At 45.5% G+C, this 19,532-nt stretch overlaps 1 protein-coding gene across 1 annotated transcript in view; it reads right to left on the reverse strand.

The window, feature by feature from the left end:
- MYO10 (myosin X) overlaps positions 1-19,532 on the reverse strand; it is a 214,324-nt gene that overhangs the window by 16,367 nt on the left and 178,425 nt on the right. Inside the window, exons 22-28 of the mRNA XM_059916137.1 lie at positions 13,943-14,049; positions 12,859-13,092; positions 12,449-12,494; positions 11,018-11,884; positions 9,607-9,730; positions 5,966-6,209; positions 2,628-2,723 (exon numbers count right to left, since the gene is read on the reverse strand). Of these exons, the coding sequence (XP_059772120.1) occupies positions 2,628-2,723; positions 5,966-6,209; positions 9,607-9,730; positions 11,018-11,884; positions 12,449-12,494; positions 12,859-13,092; positions 13,943-14,049 (1,718 nt within the window). The remainder of the gene's footprint in view (positions 1-2,627; positions 2,724-5,965; positions 6,210-9,606; positions 9,731-11,017; positions 11,885-12,448; positions 12,495-12,858; positions 13,093-13,942; positions 14,050-19,532) is intronic.

Raw genomic sequence — 19,532 nt, forward strand, 5'->3', positions numbered from 1 at the left:
GTTTCATAATACCGAGGAGCAAAGTTAGGAGAAAGAGCCAAGGTGCCTTTAAGTACCATCTGATGCAACTTCAGATCAGTGGGAAGACCCTTTCCCTCTGGCCCCAAGAACCTTAGTAGACATTTAATAATGATGATGATAAGTTCCTAGAGAAATCGGCAGCAGAAAATGAAATCCTCAGTTCTACCCACACACTTCAATCAAGGGTCTTTACTGAAGACATTATTTATAACCTAGGGAATATTCAAGTGCCGTCTCAATTTTAAATTCCGAGGTAAGAAGGCCAGTAATGTAAGAGCATCATCTCAGGGTGGCCACTGGATGTCTATTTTCCCTGCTCATTCCCAGGTGGGGTTTCCAACCACCTGATAGGATTTCCACTTAAGTGAGTAAAACCACAGGAGAGCTGGAAATAGAAAACAACTGCCTGGAGTAGAAGAAAGTAGAAAATTATTTTGACCAGAGAACTCTTCCATCTTCATTTCAAATGAGCTTTCTCACTTGCAGCCACATTAGAATCAGATAATAAAAGAAAACGTGTCAACTCCAGAAAAGTCAAGCACAACAAAAGTCATGATGTAACTAGAAACACAGTACGTGCTTGAGGAAAATGGCCATGAATATCCACCCGTCTCTGTCAGTTCATCCATCCATCATTTATTAGGCAACTGAAGTGAGAGGTACCAAATGTGAGAGAGATGCTAGGCCATCCTCCTCCTGGAGGGGGCTTAGCAGACACATACACACACTCCTACAACTAAGGCAGAGGAGAAAGTACTTGGTACCCAATGGGATATTTAAGTAAAAAATTAATACCTATATTTAAAGGTAAGTCATGTAAGTTATTTACAGCAAAGCACTAAAATCTATCTCCTGTGATTCCTGAAGGAGCAAGATGTAACCAAGAGCTTGAAAATACTCAACTTATACAGACTCTTAGGGAGACCAAGGGAAACATCTTAATATGAATTGGTTCATCAATTCTGGTTAACCCAAAGGCAAGACTTCAGTCATTGCTTTATAAAGCACAAAAATATCCGAAATCAAACACTGAACAACACATACATTCAAAATGTAGGCCACATGGGATCAGACACACCCACACCCAAAATAAAAATTTGCTGTGCTTCCCATCTATACAGGTGATCCCCTTAATACAAACCTCTCCCCTTAAATCAAGTGCAACTTGAAATCTGAAAAGTAATTTTTAAAAACGTGTTCCACTGGTCAGGGCAAAAAGAAGTCCTTGGCTAAAATATTCCAAATGTTAAATTTAGCAGGTTCATTATGGCACAAAACAGACAGGACAGCTGGGCCTATAATTCAGCTGAAAAGCTGTGGGCATTCCCTGGACCACAAAAAACCACACGTGGTCTCTAGGAGTCCCAGACGGAATGATGGGGCTCTAATTCCAGGTCTGCTTGTTTTTCCAGCTTGTGTCATAATTTATGGACCCAAGTGGGGTTTTAGTTTGTTCCCATGGGAAGAATTATTTTCTTTGCCCTCAATGCTGCTACCATGGTGTTATATCAACACAGAAACATTCAAAGGGCAAGGGGTCGGTCGTAAAGGCCCCGAGAACTCGCTAGAAGATTCTAGTGATTTTTCTGAGCTGAAAAGTGAAGAACACAGGCCCAAGGATGTCAGCCTCATAAATTAGAAGGTATTTTCTGGCATTGCTCCGAGTGGATGACAGGCGTCTCCAACGGGACCCTACACACCCACAAAGCAGCAGGAAGAGAGACAGATGCTCCACTGTGTGACCCTGACATGCATCACACTGAGGAGCAAACACCAGTTCTTCTTAATTTTGTGCCACATCTCAGCACTACGATGGAAACCAAGGTCCAGAAAAGTCAGACAACTCGCCCCAGCCAATGAGGGACACCACTGTCCTCCGAGCTCAGTCAAAAATCTAAGCTCCTTAGGAAGCTTTGTGCCTCCATTCAATAGAATTGAGCTTGCATTACTTTACAGATTATACTACCTTTCAGCCTCCTATTCTGTAAAACTGGATAACAGTGATACCCTATATAGGGTTGTTGTGAGAATGAAATGAGTTAACATATGTCAAGCATTCTGGAACACTGCCTGCAATAGAGTAAGTTCCCTAAGTGTTAAATATCTGTTCCAGCTGACGGAATTCTTCACTATCAAAGCCTTAAGCAACCCTCCCAACGCCACAGTCCTAGCATTTATTTAAACAGCCAAGGGTTAATGTTCCTGTTTTTTCAACCCTTAAGCAAACAGAAGCTGCTCCCTTTCAAAGCTCAGAAGCTTCCAGAGGGTGGCTTTCAACCGTGTGTAGCAGCACAATTTACATATGCTGCCGGTGACAATAAAAGCCTGAGTGTAAATAACAAGGGGTCTCCCCAGTGGCATGTGAAGCTGGAAATCTGTGTGCTTACTGTACGGAACACAGTGCCCAGTGGAAGAGTCCCCAGGAGACAAGTACAGCCATCTCTTCCGACTCTCAGTTCTTCAACCATCCTAAGAGAAAAACCCAACTAGAAAATCAACTGAAATCTTTTCGGTGCCAGCAGGCTCAAGAGTGATGCGTGTGATGTCCAGGCCTGCACAGGAGCGAGGGATGTAGTTATGACCAAGTCGACAGCACAGCGGCTCACCTGGCGTCTTCTGGGGATTCAGCGATCAGGTGGAAGGTCCGATCAGTCATAATGATGTCAATCCCGTTTTCTTTGCTGGTGTTATCTATGATCTCCCTGCAAAGGAACACAGGCGCCAAACGCAAATCAGGAACACAGAATTCTTAACAAGGGGCAAGAAAAGAAATTTCACAGTAACTGAAAAATCAGATACCAACACTTCAGCCTTGATTTTCTGCTTTTAGAAACGATGAAGACCCTTGTGGCCTCTAGGGGGAGGCAGGCTTTTCTCTCTCCAGAAAGGCGATCTGCTGGGGGTGTATGTGTGTGTGGGTCCTTGACTGCTCTAGCGGGGGACTTCTCTTCCCCGACTGGCCCACCCAAGGCCCACCCAGCTCAGGTCCTAGAGCAGCAGCCCCTACTCTGCCTGCACCTTCCCTGGGCTCCCTGACTGCTCTACAAAGGAAGGACCTCCACAAGGCAGCCAGTCTGGCCTGAGCTCTTTCCTTTGTTCATCACAGCCTTCCATCAAGGTGTAAGGCAGGAGCTGACACCTCTAATTTACTCTGATACGGGCACATAATTTCCACGAGGGGCTTCGGCGTGAAGAGCAGCATTTGTGTGTTTCTAGATCTCAATTCCATCTTGATCTCCTCCTAACACTCTCTAAACAACACTGGAGCTTTAAACTCAGTGGACCAGGTTCAGATCAGGGTAAAACACAAGCAGCTGTTAGGATGGGACCAGAGGTGGTGATATACTTGGTGAAGAAAGGTGCTGGGGATACAGCCAGCTTGCTTTGTCAGCTGAAGTAGTACAACTGTTCACAGTAAAACATCTATTTTACAACTACGATATTAAGCAGTCTGGTTAGAAAAAACAAAGATTGTATGACTTTTTAGCTAGAACCACTGAGATGAGATAAAATATTTTTTTAAAAACCAAGAAGATGAGAATTCAGAGAAGAGTCTGTGATGCTTCCTGGGAGTGGAAGGAGAGAGGTGGCCCCGACTGGCGGTGGGGGTGGGTGATCAGCACAGGAGACTCTGGAGTAGGACAATAATCCCCAGGGGAAACTGTCCAGACCACGTCATCCTGGAGCAGCCACTCTGCTTCCTGAGAACTCAGCTACCTTGCGTGTAAAACAACGGGGTGCCGTGGTTCTGAACCGCAGTGGTCCGTCAGAATCCTGGGAAACGTTCAGAAAACCCAGGTGGGGCTTCCTAGGGTGGAGCCCAGGGACTCGCATTTATAAAAAGCTTCCCTGGAGATGGGGCAGTGATGATACCATCAGGGCCCCGAAAACACTCTGGAAACGACAGGATAAATGAGGTGGGAGCTTCAGTAATAGATGGTGAGTGAAAGAAAAGATGAAGGGGGTGGTGTATAAATTGAAAGAGACTTGAGCAATCTGTCAACCAATTAAAAATTATGAACCTTATTTGGATCCTGATTCGAAGAAAGAAACCAACCCAAACCAACAAGAACACTATCACCACCATTTATAAGATAACGGGAAATTGAACAATGACCAGAGTTTGGACGATAGGAGTTCATGTTCCTTTTTAAATGTGATGATATTGTGACTATATATCAAAAAAGGTCTTGATCCTTAAGCGTGTACTAAATATTTACAAGTGAAATTATATGATGTCAGGACTTGCTTTAAAAAATGTAGTTTGTAGGGGGACAGTGCAGGGTAGGGTCACAAATGAAACACCACTGTCCATCGGTGGGCAACCACTGAAAGCTGGGAAATGGACACAGGGATTTCATTCCAGTCTCCTACCGACGCTTGTCTATGATTGAAATTTTCTATAATAAAAAATACATTTTTTTCTATAATAAACTTCAAAATATAAAATTAAAAAAAAACTCTTACGATGGTGAAACCTTAGCAACTCATTGCCTTTTCTCTACAGAATGTGACGAACATCTGAGGAAGGGCTAACACTTCCTTACCTCTATAATTTTCACAGAACACCTGGAGAATAGGGCTTTATTAAGTATGTGTTTGCTACAGAGTGAGTAGCAAAAGAAACATCCAGAAATACACGGGTGAAATTCACCATCACAATTCTCTCTCTCAGCCTCCTGGCATCTGTGGCCCCCCTCCTACAGGGTGAAGAGAGGACCATCACGGTATGCAGGGCCAGGGGAAGACGGCAGGAGGTACAGAGCTATGCCATGCTGCTGAAACTTGTAGGACTCGGATTCAAACTCCCACAAACTCATCTGACTACAGAGCATGGTCTCCTAAGGAACCTCAAAGGGGCAGCCTTGAAAAGTCTGATACTCTGTGCTGTCTGCACTTCACAATTTGGCCTTAAAATTAAATACAAAGAAGACTTTCTTCCCTTGAGTAAACTTTCCACTTTCCAATGAATCATTTTCTAAAGTTTCTAATGCGGGTTGAGCAGGAACCATATGTCGTTTTCAGGTCTACGACTTCAGGGAGTTAATTTGGTCTCTCAAAGCTTATTTTTACCCGTGCTCTGAACATGTATGGTTGCTCAGTTTGAGTGGAGTGTGGCTACACCAAAATAAATTTTATGCTTAGTATCTAATTACCCAAGAAAACAAGCTGCCCCTCAATTCCCAACATTTTCTGAAAACCTTACTTAATTTTTAACAAATAGGCCCTCAGTGGTTCAATGCTTTGGTTCTATAAGAAGGTGGCAAAATGGAATTCCCCAGAGGTCCAGTGGTTAGGACTCAGCACTTTCACTGCCGTGGGCCCGGGTTCGATCTGAGACCAGGGAACTAAGATCCCACAAGCTGAGGGGCATGGCCAAAAAAAAAAAAAAAAAGTGGCAGAAAAAGGGGGTGTGTTGGATTCAAACAGCAGCTCTGTTGCTCTCATTGTTGGGTATGAAGAGGCTAGTATACCCAACAAAGGTGGAAGACAAATGATTCATTTCACACACCTCCCGACTGGCTGTCTGCTCCCAATTTAGCCATCTGTTGGCTACAGCTGGGCTTGGAGAAGAATTAAAAGTGATAGATTGACCCGTAAAAGGATGACAAAAGATGCTCAGCCAATGGCTCAATATCCACACCACGATTCCTGGGTACCGCCAATGACATTTCCGAAGAACTAGTTTTATGTCCAACTAGCATCTTATAACCCAGAGCTGAATGTCTGAAAATTCACAAAAAGTGAATTTCACAGACGGAGTTTTATTTCCCTGATTTCCTAATAATTCAACCCACTGAAAGGAAGGATGAGGACTCACCGAGTACCTCTTACAATCTACTGCTTCAAAGAACTTGCCCCAGACAGCTCGTAGGCAGGGACTTAACTGATGAAGCAGCCCCGAGCCCCGGTCAGCAGCCCTGGCCAGGGCGCATCAACATACTTGGCTGTCCGGACTTCCACGGTGCCCTTGAGCTTCTCCTCGCTGTCATTCTCAAAGTACATCAGCTTGGCCTGGCGGAGGACGAACCAGCGCTTCTTCCAGTTTCTCCTGGACAGCGTGGAGGAGCCGCCACCCTTCTTGTGCAGCCAGCCTTGCTTGAGCGCCTCCTGCTTGGAGCGGAACCACAGGAAGGTTTCGTCCTTGAGGACGCACCAGCGGCGTTTCCAGGTGTTCATGAGGCCACCTGTCTCCCCACGGTTGGGTAGGAAGGGGTTTAAGAAAATCCGTCATATTGGATCATAAGATCACTAGGTCTTAAGGTCCAGCCCATCCTTAACTTTGCACCAAATGACCCGCCCTCAGACACCCCCCGATGATGGTTGATCGCACTGCTGGGTCGTGTTCAGGGGGCACTGGGCAGGTGTCACACTGGCTTGGTTGGATTACACAAGAACCCTTCCTTTTTTCCAAAGCAGCTCCTACTCACTTAGCTGAGAAATCCTGGTGAAGAGCTTAACAGCAAGACCAGTCAGGGGCTGATACTCTAACCCCGGGCTGAGGCAGGACCACGGACGGGAGTCGGGGGAGAACCACTTCCATATGGATGGATCATGCTTCTGTCCAAACACCCCAGGAAGGGGAAATTAGCTTAAAATGTGTCAAAGTTGACACATTCCTTCCTTGTTTAGTCAGTGTGAGGAACAAAATTTATCAGTGACTCCAAAGTTTAGCAATAAACCCTAATCTACATCGGAAAAGAAAAGCATTATCATCTGAAAATGGCTTCTATGTATAAGGTATAAAATTTAGAATATGAAACAAAGTAAGACTCCAAACCAAGCTGTGACAGTACCTTAAAAATGAGAATTTAGCTGTAATTTATTTAGTGGAAAACTTTTTTTGGTTGAGACAAATTAGACAAGGATATACAGACATTATTTCTATACAGAATATATTTCTAATACTCTTCTAGCAGGATAATTTTATTTTAGTACTCTAGATTCCCCAAGGATGCTCAAAGAGTGACATCTTACAACCATGATTCAAAAATCTGCTTCAGCGAACCCACTGAAGAATAAATACTGCATCTACTTCAGTAGTTATCAAGTGTCCACAAGTTATTTTTTTGATCAGCCAATAATAAAAATAAAGAACATTTAAACGTGGATACTAAAAGTAAGTATAAAGAAAATGCTTTCCTTTTACAGATTAGAAATAAATTTAAAACAGACCTTCTAAGATTAATTTTTTCAGTGGTTGCTTCAATGATTACAGATCTCAACTTCACAGTGGAACGAAAGACGCAAAGACAACACTGGTTTCTCTTTGCAGTGCAAGGCGCACTTGCTTCGCCGGCTTTTACAGACCGCTGCCCTTTCTTGTATCTACAGCATTTCCTGCTCACCTAGCTGAGAAGCCTTTGTGATCACACCAAGCGCCAGAGCTGTTTCCTAACAAACAGCAAACTTGCCAGGGAGTACCAGAAGGAAACTGTTTTTTCTTCCTTCTTGATGTGTGGCTTTAATCTAGGTTTCTCAAAACAAGCCAAGAGGAAACTGTAGTACAAAGTTATCCTATTATCTTATCGTCTTTGAATGATAAAGGTTATTCACAGCTGTTTCAAAGATACAGATTACAGCAGTCATCCCAAGAGCCCTCACCACCAGTCACTCTCCTGCTCTTACGTGATTGATGGGACTCACTCCCAGCCCTGCCCCACCCCCAATTCCGGGTGTTCCCTTCATATCTCACCTAGAGAATTTGATCAACGCTCTTAGTTTCGTGACTGTAAACACCTTTAGTAGTAGTAGGCTGGTGCAAACTCATCTACGCTCACAAAATAGAATCTGGTGGTTGGTTAGATTTTCCTTATCATTGGTTTCTTTGAAACTTTTGGTCACAACTTTAAGGCTTTATTAAAGATTAAATGGTAATGTATCAGAGATTAAGTGGTGATGCAGTTACACAATAATTTGTTTTATTAAGAGATGAGTGTGCCACAAATTCACTTGCTTACCTTCTTGAGCTTTTAATGCTTTAATCTTGGGATTTTAGCGCTCTGAATGTATCTTTACTTTTTCCTAATCTTATTTGTTTTAATCAGACAGTTATATAATAAAAGAGTGCCATATATTATAAATAAGAGTGATTTACAGGGAATTTTTGAGCTAACTTAGGGAACTAGATTAATTAGGGGGGAGGAAAATATATGAATAATAAAAAGCTTATATTCATTTGTTCTGAGAAATGCATGAGAAAATCTTAAAATGCTACAATTAGATGCTTATTGGGTTATTAGGTTCTGATTTGTGATTACATTTTTTCCTTCATCCAATGAACTCTCGATTATTCGGTTAGAATTTCTCAATCTTTTTCATTCCAACGTTCCTACAAGAATTTCCATCAACCAGTGACTCTGGCCAATAGGAAGCTCTCCCCTAAAAATAAACCTGGAGGGGTTTCTGTGAGCACCTGGGGGATCTGAGGCTGAGAACAGCAGAACTTTGAAAAGCAAATGAATGATGTTAGCAGTTAGAGAGACACTGAAGATGGGGAAGAACAAAAAAACAAATGAAAAGGAAAAGACATACATGAAGAAGAGAAAATAATATTAAGGAGGGCAAAAGAGATATGAGAAAAGATAAATATGCCAACGGAAGAGAGAAGCAAAGGCAAAGAACAGAAGAAACAGGGAAAGGGAACCCAGAATAAAAAGGTTTTCATGGGGGAAGAAGAAGAAAAGGAGAAGGGAAGAAAGAAAGATAGCAGTAGAAAAGAAAGTGAAGAGAAGGGTCAGAGAAAACATAAAAAACTTGAACCATCTGGGGACAATGGATCTTGTTATCTCTGCCCCATCCCCAAGATTTGGCCTCTTTCCCCTCATCGAGTCGAGAGCCGTGTGAGAAACCAATCCGCTCTTTAGATGACCCGTGTAAAACTCCTACCAAAAATTGGTGATGATTATGGTTTCTCACGATTCCTGTCACTGATTTGGAAGTCAAGGTCAAGAACATGAATAAGGCATGGGTACGAGGTCCTGATTAAGCACTTTTCCAGAAGGAGGATGCTTCAAGGTCCCCAAGTATTAAGGTTCAGCACAGTACATTCGAAGTTTAACAGCAATGCAAAAATACGATTAAAATTCTTATCATGAGCAGGGGATAGACAGCAGGCGTCGCAGGCAGTTTAAGCCAGGGGTGATCCTCTCTCAGATCTTTACTTTCCCATGTATAAGGGTGTCTAATACTCCTGTGGGAGGGAAGAATGCAGCTTCATCGTGGTAATGGGCTGCACTAACCCCAGCAGCATACATGTGTGTTTGTATGTATGTGTGAGAAAGAGAGAGGAAAAGATGTGGGAGGGAAGGAAGGAAGGAGAAGAGCACAGATATGAGAGAGACATGGAGGCAACAGGGAGAGAGGGACTGAACGCGGTGACAGTGTTGCAGACCCTTTGTCCTAACGCCGCGTGGTCCGCTAGGGTCACCCACACCACACAACCACGGCATCCTCCATCCACCTAACACGACCTCACACCAGGTAAGGGCTATGTGGGATGACTTTCTCAGCCCTCCTCCTTCAGCCTCAGTTTCCCATCACTTCACCCCCTAACCCAGGCACCAGGGTGGCTGCAGGTCGTACCTTTCATGTACAGGAAGCTGTGGAAGTACGGCAGCGTGACACAGCTGTACACAGAGTCCCGCCGGTATGAAAGTTCATCGTCCGTGTCAAACCGAGAGTCGAAGTCCTCTTCGCTATCTTCAAACTGGACCGAGAGAGAGAGAGCCAACAGTGAGCAAAAAGGGCAGAAAACAAGCTAAGGAAATGCCCAGCACAGGTCAACACTGAAAAAATAAAAACAACGGACAAAGAAGCAACACGCTGCTTCGTCACAGTGCAACGGAGTGTGGTCATCAAAAGAATTCAGAATTACAAAATACTGACTTTTGGTGTCAAACGGTCAGTTGACTTGATACGTAACACATGAGACATTTTAATCCCAAGGCTATGTATTCAAAGTACAACGCTGCTGTTTAAGTGTACAATTTTAATCAAACCATCCAAGAGTTAATTCCCTTTAAGTTATTGTGCTAAAAATATCTTCAAGGACTGCCCTGGTGGCGCAGTGGGTAAGAATCTCCCTGCCAACGTACGGGACACGGGTTCGAGCCCTGGTTCGGGAAGATCCCACACGCTGCGGAGCAACTAAGCCTGCGCGCCACAACTACTGAGCCTGCACTCTAGAGCCCGTGAGCCACAACTACTGAGCCTGTGTGCCACAACAACCGAAGCCCGGGCACCTAGAGCCCGTGCTCCGCAACAAGAGAAGCCACCGCGATGAGAAGCCTGTGCACCGCAACGAAGAGTAGCCCCCGCTCGCCGCAACTAGAGAAAGCCTGCGTGCAGCAACGAAGACTCAACACAGCCAAAAATAAATAAATTAATTTTAAAAATAAAAAATATATTCTTAAATAAACAAACAAATAAATAAAAATATCTTCAAGCCTCAGAAAGTCAAGGGAGTATCTAACGCATGGTCAAGGGAAGAAATAAAAGTAAACTATAAATAAATCCAGAAGCTGGAAAGAGCACGTTTAAGCCCTTAAAGGTTCCTCCCTTACAACCAGAAAAATATACATAACGTCCTGCAGTGGGCGGGTGAAGCTACCGTCAGGAAAGGTCTCTGAAGTGCCCCCGGCAAGTCTCGTTCCAGTTTAGGGCGGGTCTCATTTCCCAACCCGCTGCAAAGCCAGCACAGACACAGCCAGAGTCTCCACCGAAAATGCCAGTTTTCTTAGGCTTTGGGCAAGAGGCAGTTCTGGGTTTTGCGTTCAACCTCCAACAGGCACCAAGTTCCACTTACTAATGCGACGATTGCTTTTGGCAAGAGAAAGGGGTTTAAGGCCAGTCTTAAGAGCCTGGCTTTGGAATCCTGGCCCGTTCTAGGGGGGATGTCTTCCTCCAAGGGATGGTGCAACGGGGGCGCGGATGACAGACAACTTCCACCCCGGTGTGGGCAAGCCGGGGCCCCGGGAGGACAGTGGGTACTCACCGAGGACTGGGCCCCCTCCGAGCTGAACCGGTAGGCCCCCGAGCTGTTGTAGGTGCCCACGGAGCATCGGTAGTCTGGGGACCACTGGCTGCTGTACGAGTTGGAGAAGGTCACGCTGCTGCCAGAGGTGACGGCCCCGTCCTCGTAGTCGTCCTGGTCGTAGCTGTAGTCGCCGTCCGGGGAGGGCAGGCCCCCGGGGGTCTGGGGCATGCAGTAGGTGGGCTCCCCGGAGGAGGAGTCGTGCTCCGAGGGGGCCAGCAGCACGGTGCTGTCGGCGCCGGGGCTGGTGGGCACCACGGTGTCGTTCATGTAGGGGTCCTCCTCCGAGGACTCGTCGCTGGTCCGGATGCCACTGGTGCGCTGGTCCGAGTGGCCGTGCTCGCTGGGGTTGGGCGAGTCCTTGAAAGCATCGTCGTCGGCCTCGAAGCCCTCGTCCACCTCCTCCTCCGGGTAGGGCTGGCTGAAGTTGAAGCTGGGCTTCTCGCCGCAGGCACCCTCGGCCAGGTCGGCCGGCGCGCCCGCGGACCCGCTGCCCACCGACAGGGAGCGCTCGATGTTGCGGACGCACTCGTCGATCTCGTCGAAGTTGAGCGACTCCAGGAACTCCTGGGCGGCGCGGCAGGCTTCGTCCTCCAGCCGCCGCAGCTCCTCGTCCCGCAGCTGCTGCAGCTTCTGCAGGGAGGCCTCGGTCAGGGACAGCTCCTGCCTCTCCTTCATGCGCTGCAGGTCCTCGATTTCCTTCTCCAGGCGCAGGATCTCCTCCACCTGCCTGTTCTCCTTCTGCTTCTCCAGCTCCCGGCTCAGCTCGGCCTCCCTCCGACGCTTCTGCAAGGCTACCTGTGCCCGCTGCGTCCTCGCTGCCTCCTCCTGGGTGATTAAGTTACAGTGAAGCCGTGAGGCAGGGCTCTAACCCCACTGACTGGTGTCCTTATAAAGAGGAGGGGATTGGGGGACACACACACGGGGCACCGGGGAAGCAGGTACACAGGTGCAAGGCCACGTGAGGACACAGCAGCGATCTGCAAGTTACAGAGAGAGGCTTCTGAAGAAACCAACCCTGCCAACACCTTGATCTTGGACCTTTAGCTTCCAGAACTGTGAGACAATCAATTTCTGTTATTTAATCTGCCCAGGCTGTGGCACTTATGTTATAGCAGCCCGAGCAAACTAATATAGTGATTATACTGGTCTAGAGCTATCATGCTGTCGTGATTCACACTGAAATCTTAAGACATTCACACATTTTTACCCAACAGTAATGGGTTAGATATTGCAGCATAAACATCTCCTCTAAAATTCTTCCTCCTGTATATTTATTTTAGCTTTGAATCCTTCTCCCTACATCTTTACTTTAGTTTCAAATCATTGAGGCAAAGTGTTTGAACTGGGAAGGTAACAGACAAGATGTCATGTTGTCACGGCATTCTTCACCTGTTGGGCGCGGAGCTCAGCTTCTCTTCGTTCCCTCTCTCTTTCTCTGAAAATAGTCAAGAAAAAAAGACAGTGAAAATAAACGAAAGCAATGAAAAAAATCCGAGACCCACTTTTCAGAGAGCGAACTTTTTAACAGAAGCTTTGCGAAAGACAACTTAGAACTGTGAAGGATGGATAGGGTCTCTTCCTTTGGCAATATACTTATTCTTTGCATGAATAAAAATACCACAAAACTGGGTCTTCAACGCTGCTAAGGAATTTTATCTGAGCCACCAAGAGTTATTGTTTCAAACAGCAGGTTCCATCGCATCCACTGGGAATTCCTGCTGCGAGGCTGGATATAGAGCAGAAAAACTCCAAAGGTGTCCTCCTGTCTGTTTCATCCAAGCCAAGAAAGGTCCCATTACCTTTCCTCCTCCTCCCGTTTCCTCTTTTCTTCCTCTGCCCGTTTCCTCTTTTCCTCCTCTGCCCGTTTCTCTGCCAGCAGCTGTCTGTAAACTCTCCGGGCAATCTGACCTCGGAGTTGCTTCTGGAAAACCACGGCTGCTTTTTTCAGGTGCAAAAATCTCCTCCTCAGAAGAAATGCTCTGTAATTCTTCTGTATAATCACTACACAATAAAGGACCTTCTTGTATTGCTTTCTGAAAATGAGAAGAGAAACAGCACAACAGAATAACTGTGGAGGTAATGAGGCTTCGAGCTCTTTACGTGAGTTTACGTTAATGTTACAAGACAAGAGAGCAGGACCTCGTTTGGGGCTGATCCGCTCATAATAGAGACTCATCATAGGGAGCTGACAAGGAGGCCCTTGTGGGCAAAACAAAACAGAAGAAAAACAAAAGAATAACAACAAACGAAACTCAAGCAAGACCCTATCATCATGTTGGCTAAATAAACACATCACTCCTAATACTGACTTTGGAAAGTCCTGGCAGGAAGTTGGGTTGTAAACAGAACCAGGAGATGTGATATATTTTCCTGTCCTTATGAGGAAAAAAGAAAAGGATGTGCCACAGCAGGACGGCTGTGTACTTGAGAACATGTAACGTACTGTGACAAGCAAGGGTTCGGGGGGCCCGCAGGTCCGCAGAGGGGGACAGAACTCAGATGCACAGGAAAAGAACCTGCCTCATTCGGCAAACCCTGGAGAGGGGGCCACTGTGGACCCAATGGGATGACACCAAAGTCAACAGGCGAGCTGCCTGTGGCTTCAGTATGTGACCCAGAGGAACTAGGGAGATGTTTAAATATGTCGCCCCGTCCCCTGATGTCGCTGCTCTGTGACATCAGGAGCCCCTTTTCCCATTTCCTGCCCAGGTCAAGCTAACTAGGTGCTGGCATTGCTAGTTACGAGCACTGCCCTGGGACTCTCCTTAGCCTGGTCCTGACCCGAACCCATCCAGGTCTATTTTAAATGAAAGCATATGGCCAGGGCCACCCCACCTGGTGACGCACACGGGGGATGCCCCCTCCCGTCCACGCACTTCTTACCGTGCCAAGTAGCCCAAGACGTGGGCCCGAATCACCATGGCCGCCCGCGTCACCTCCTCCTCCCGCCGCTTCTCCAGTTTCTGCTCCAAGGACTCGCGAAGGAAGACCTGCCCAGGAGAGAGCAACATGTCACGTCCACAGAATGTGCCAGGTACAGGTAAGGCGTTTCTGAGTCAGCTGTGTCTTTGGTGGGTAAGGCTTTCTTCTTTCTCTGATTTGCTCCAAACACAAACGGCCATGCTGTCCAGCACAGGGAATCTCAAATTCCTGGTGGGAAAGGATTTCTTTTTTTTTTTTTTAAACTTCCCATCTGCCACAGACTAAGACCTTTGTAAAATATAGTAAACAATGTATTACTGGAAAGCAAAAACCAAAGGAGTATATAAAATCCAAGTCCTGTTTTCTCAGTTATTATTAGTTCAACAGGCATAAGATGACTGTGAAATTGCCATCAAGTTTATAAATACTTATCTCACTGTGGGCTGGGACAAATAGTTCATGGACCAGCACCAGTCCTACATTAAGTCTAAGAAGATATCTAGAGAGACTTGCTACATTAAAAAGGAGAAGGAGGGGGGGAAGGGGGGAAGAGGGGGAGGAGGGGGAGGGGGAGGAGGAGGGGGGAAGGGGAAGGGGAGGAGGAGGGGGGAAGGGGGAGGGGGAGGAGGGGAGGAGGAGGGGGGAAGGGGGAGGGGGAGGAGGGGGAAGGGGAGGAGGGGGAGGAAGAGAAGAAGAAGAAGAAAGGACAAAAGAAAGAAAGGGAGGGGGGAAAAAAATCCAAGAAATTTGTAAAATGTTACTTTGCCATCACGTGGAAACTCTCCCTTCATGCCTGTCAAATGATTACGATCAAAGCATCTTGGCCTCAAAAATAATGCACATAAAAAATTGACATTTAAGAATGTAATTCTATAAACTGTTTGCAATTAGAACTGAATCATTTAAGTTATCTCGGTTCAGCCATGGCAAGAAAACTATCAACAGAATCGGGACAAAGAGATTGTAACTATTTGCTGGCCTGTTTCTGCCCGTGGGCACCTCAATCCTATGCTTACCATTTATATAAGCCTAAGTGTGTCTGGTAATTGGCATTTGTATCAGAATTCCTAATATTTGAAAAGGTATGAAAATACTGAGACCCTCCCTCCCTCAATCATGGTAGCTTTTAATTCTGTAATTTCCAATGTGATGCATAAGGAAGTTTGGAATTATCTCCTAAAAACAAACAATTTTTTTTATGCTTTTCTATTAATGGTCACCTGGAGGCACTGGTCGGGGGGTGGTTAAACGACACACTCCCTCACTCACGACTTCTCAGTTTATGCTCCAGTGAGTCATTCTGGCCTAGGATGATGCATTCTGTCCTCTTGAGGGCACATTTTTCCAGATTCTCTGCTCTGGCTCTTCCAAGACATTTGGGCAAAAAAGCAAATAAAGAATCCCACCATCATGTGACTCACAGAAGCCTTACCTACTCCCGCTGTGGGTTCCTGAGCATTTGTAAAACTCTCCCACCAAATAATTCTCTCAGAAAAGCTTTTCATACAATGCTCTTCCTATAATTGCAATTAATATGCTCTGTTGATGCATAAAGAGACTGCATCTTGAGCAAAAAAAAAAAAAAAGTTTAATGTAAGAAACATCAGCTACGAGCATAAAGCTTGTTAGTTCAGCAATGAGAAAAAGTTTTCAGAAATATGAAGCAGTTTTCATCAAGACTGGACTTCAAAGAAATATTTAAACTTCTCTTTGAGACGATTTTTTGATATTAAGGATCTTAGTCTAACGCTGTTGCTCTGGTTAGTGTTTAAAAGAAAAAGCAATGAAGTCAAATCTTGAACAAGAGTGGTGATGGTGGTGGTGACATCATAAAACAAAAGCATCGATGCCAACGAGCAGTACATTCATCAGATGAACAAATAGGAAACTTTATGAAGGAAAGAGCGTCTCACACCTTATCAGAAGTCTAGGGACTGTCTTGGTTGGAATCACGAGTCAGAGAAATACCTGCCTTAGTTTCACGCCCATCAAAGAGAGCTCTATGCTCTGCCTATTAGATTTACTTCCACATCTTTATCTATCAATAGATTCTTTCCATAACCCGAAGGGCAAACGGAGTAAAATGCTTTAGAGACCTAACTTGGCTTCATTAAGAACATCCACCCTGAATTTATGCAACAACACACAGAAAGTGACGCCAGTTCTTCCAGCCCAGTGGCGTCCGCTGCCACGTTGCCATGTCCCCAGGATGCGGCCAAGATCGAGTCAGCAGGATCCAGCTGCTGTGAGCGGAGGCGCCGGCCTCGTCAGGCATCATCAAGCAGCTTAGGAAGGGGCAGTGCGCGCTCAGGGGGCTGCTCGGCTGACCTTGACTCAATATCCAATACGAATAGTTTCTCATGGCTTTTCCTATCGTTTGCTTACATAGCTCAAGAGCCTATGGATTATTCCAGTAAAATGTCTTTATAGAATACCTCTTGCAGGCTTTATTGCCAGAGAAGAAATAAGGTCTGGCAATGTAGTCCACGGACCAGAAAAGTAAAACGTGCCAGAGTCACAAGGCAGAGGGAAAAGTCAAAACCAGGAAAAAAGAGGGGAGCAGCTGTTCACCTCCGTCTCCCTAAACTTGGCTTCTCAGCAGGGACGTACGGCAGGATCTCCTGCTCGGGCTGTTCCAGAGGCTTGGACAGGCCTCCTGGCTTCTTTAGGGATGCTTCCCCAGCAGATAAGAATCCTTGCCTTCCAAAGACCAGATGTGTTTTAAGCCAGTGAATTCAGACCTGGCGCCATGTTTAATTTGCTGACTACAGCGCTGCCCACATTTCCCTCTGTCATGTAAGTGTTGACAGAAACTTCTTTACCAGAAGATTTAGATATTTGTTAGAGGTTCAAGGTTTTAAATGCAAAGACCTCTGGCGGCAACACTGACTGAAACACTACTAGAGTATAATTAAGTGTATAATTAAGTCAAATGTTGGTCAAGGTCAGGGCTATTTAGTGGATACAATTTAAATGCTCTCATGTTTCCATTTACTTCCTAATATTTATGTGAAATGATAAGCTTCCATCCTACTCCTACTTCCAGTGTGTCACCAATTAAAATTTAACTCCTCTTTAAACATTTCCTTTTCTTGAATACTCTTCTGATCATGTCAATTCACAGTGAGCTCTCTCCTGGAGCTGTGTCCTTATTCCTTCAAGAGATCACACTGCATAATTTATCAGTTGTATGGGATGACTTATCTCCCAGCAACTTAGTAAACTGGGGGCAATGCCCATGTCTTTATGTCTCCGTGTCCCTGTGCTACACCCAGTTCTAAGTCTTGCTGGGGCCTGATTTCCATCGTAAATTGTAAATGAAGTTGGATTGATTTTTCAAAGCTCAGAAAAGAGACCGGTATTGGCTGGGTGAGTCAATAATCTTTGATGTTATTCCATGGTATAAGGCAGTGAGACAGGAGGAGGATATCAGTTTACAGAGAATGTAATACCTTTTTAATTAAAAAAATCAGAGCAGACTATATTATACTGCCAAGAGCTCCACTTGAACCAACTTCTTTAGAAAGTTCTTTGAGTGACTCAACATACAACAATTTTGTGCCATCACTTTATAGTTTTTTAGCATTTAACGGACACTGACTGAGCTCCTACTATGTGAACTCCTACTACGTGCATTGTGTTGTGTAGAAGAATGAACAATGAACTCTACATTCTCTATTGGGTGATTGTAGACAAGTCACCAGGCAATACCAAGACAACATGACAGCATGTTAAGTGTTATAACAGGGTAGAAAACAGAAAGATGTCAATGACAGAGGAGGGGGCTTAGCCCAGTTTAGGGGTGAGTTTTGGTGCAGGGTGCAATGAAGAATGTCAAAAAGGATTCCTGTCAAAGCCTGCATCTAAGCAGAGACTTGAAGGATGAGTTGGCTAAACGGGGTGGAGGGGAGGGTGGAGAATTCCAGGTAAAGAGACCTATAAACCTGGGAGGACACACCCCAAAGTGACCCCCAATGAGTTACGCCCTTGTTTAATCCTATTAGTGTGGGTGGAACCTGTGACTTTGTTCTAGAACATGGCAAAGGTGATGGGATATCACTCTTATGGATATGTTACATTATATAAGACTCCACCTTAGGAGACTGGAGCAGAAGCGTCTCCTGCTGGCCCTGAAGAAGTGGGAGGGCCTGGGAGAGGGGTCAGGTGGTTAGAAACTGTGGGGGGACCTCTAGAAGCTGAGAGTGGCCCCAGGGGGCAGCCAGCAGGAAAAGAGGGTCCAGTGGGACTGCAGCCTCAGTCCTACAACTGCAAAGAATGGCATTCTAGAGCCACGTGAGCTTGGAAGAGGACTCCAAGCTCCAGAAGGGAATGTAGCCCCAGCTGACACTCTGAGACCCTGACAGAGGACCAGCTAAGCTGTGCCTGGACCCCTGACCCATAGATACCATGAAGTAATTGGTGTGTGTTGTTAAAGCTGCTAAGTTTATGGTTGTCTGTTACACAGCAATAGATTACTAATACAATACCTCTGCATGCCATCTCTACCTTGTTAGATGTTTGCATCTTAAATCCCTGGCCAGCTGAAATCCTTCAAGAGCAGAAGAGTATGTTCATTATACACTTTCCTTTGCTAAATGGCCTCCAGGTGATGCCTAAATACTTGTCATTAATCTCACATCAATGTTATAGACTGAATGTTTGCCACCCCCCCAACCCCAATTCTTATGCTGCAGCCCTAACCCCCAATGTGACGGTATTTGAAAGTCAGGCCTTTAGGAAGTAATTACGTTTAGGAGGGTGGGGCCCCATGATAGGATTAGTGCCCTTATAAGAGGAGGAAGAGAGACCAGAACTCACTCTCCACCGTGTCAGGACACAGTAAGAAGGCAGCTGTCTGTAAACCAGGAAGGAGAGCTTCACCAGAACCTGACCATGCTGGCACCCTGATCTCAGAATTCCAGCCTCCAGAACTGTGTGAAATAAATGTCTGTGCTTAAGCCACCCTGTCTATGGTATTTTATCAGAGAAGCTCTGAGATGAAGACAGTCAAACTGCAAGATATGTGTCTCTCTTTCCCTCTTCCTCCTCTTTCTTTTTTTTAAACAAAGAAACTCCTAGGTTAAAAACATAATCTGAGCAGAATCTTTAAAATATTTCTCTGATGCTGCATTCCTACTTGTAGAGTCAGGAGGATGAGGCTTGAGGAACACCTCTTACTTTTGAAGACAACCATACACTCAAAGGCCGACCCCCAGCTGCCTGCATTTCTGCCTCTCCTGTGTGATAAGACCCTGGAGGTGGGTGGCAGAAGGAGAATGGAACCCCAAATGAGGGTTCTGGAAGTTCCTGATACAGGGAGAAGAGGTCATACTGCCAATTTTATGGCTAATTTTTGCTGTTGAGGCCAGACTGCTTATCACTCAGCTCAGGGGTAAAGGCCTCAGTCACACCTGCATGTTTAAAAAAATGGATTTCGGACTACTTGCTGGTCTCCCACACAACAGCTCCTGTGGTGCAGGGAGAACATTCAGTATTCTATTCTAATAATGCAAAGTTAGAAGGGTCTGGGGTCTCACTTCTTAGATGCCAG

This window comes from Balaenoptera ricei, chromosome 3 (genome assembly GCF_028023285.1).
Source record: "Balaenoptera ricei isolate mBalRic1 chromosome 3, mBalRic1.hap2, whole genome shotgun sequence".
In the NCBI taxonomy this organism is placed as follows: domain Eukaryota; kingdom Metazoa; phylum Chordata; class Mammalia; order Artiodactyla; family Balaenopteridae; genus Balaenoptera; species Balaenoptera ricei.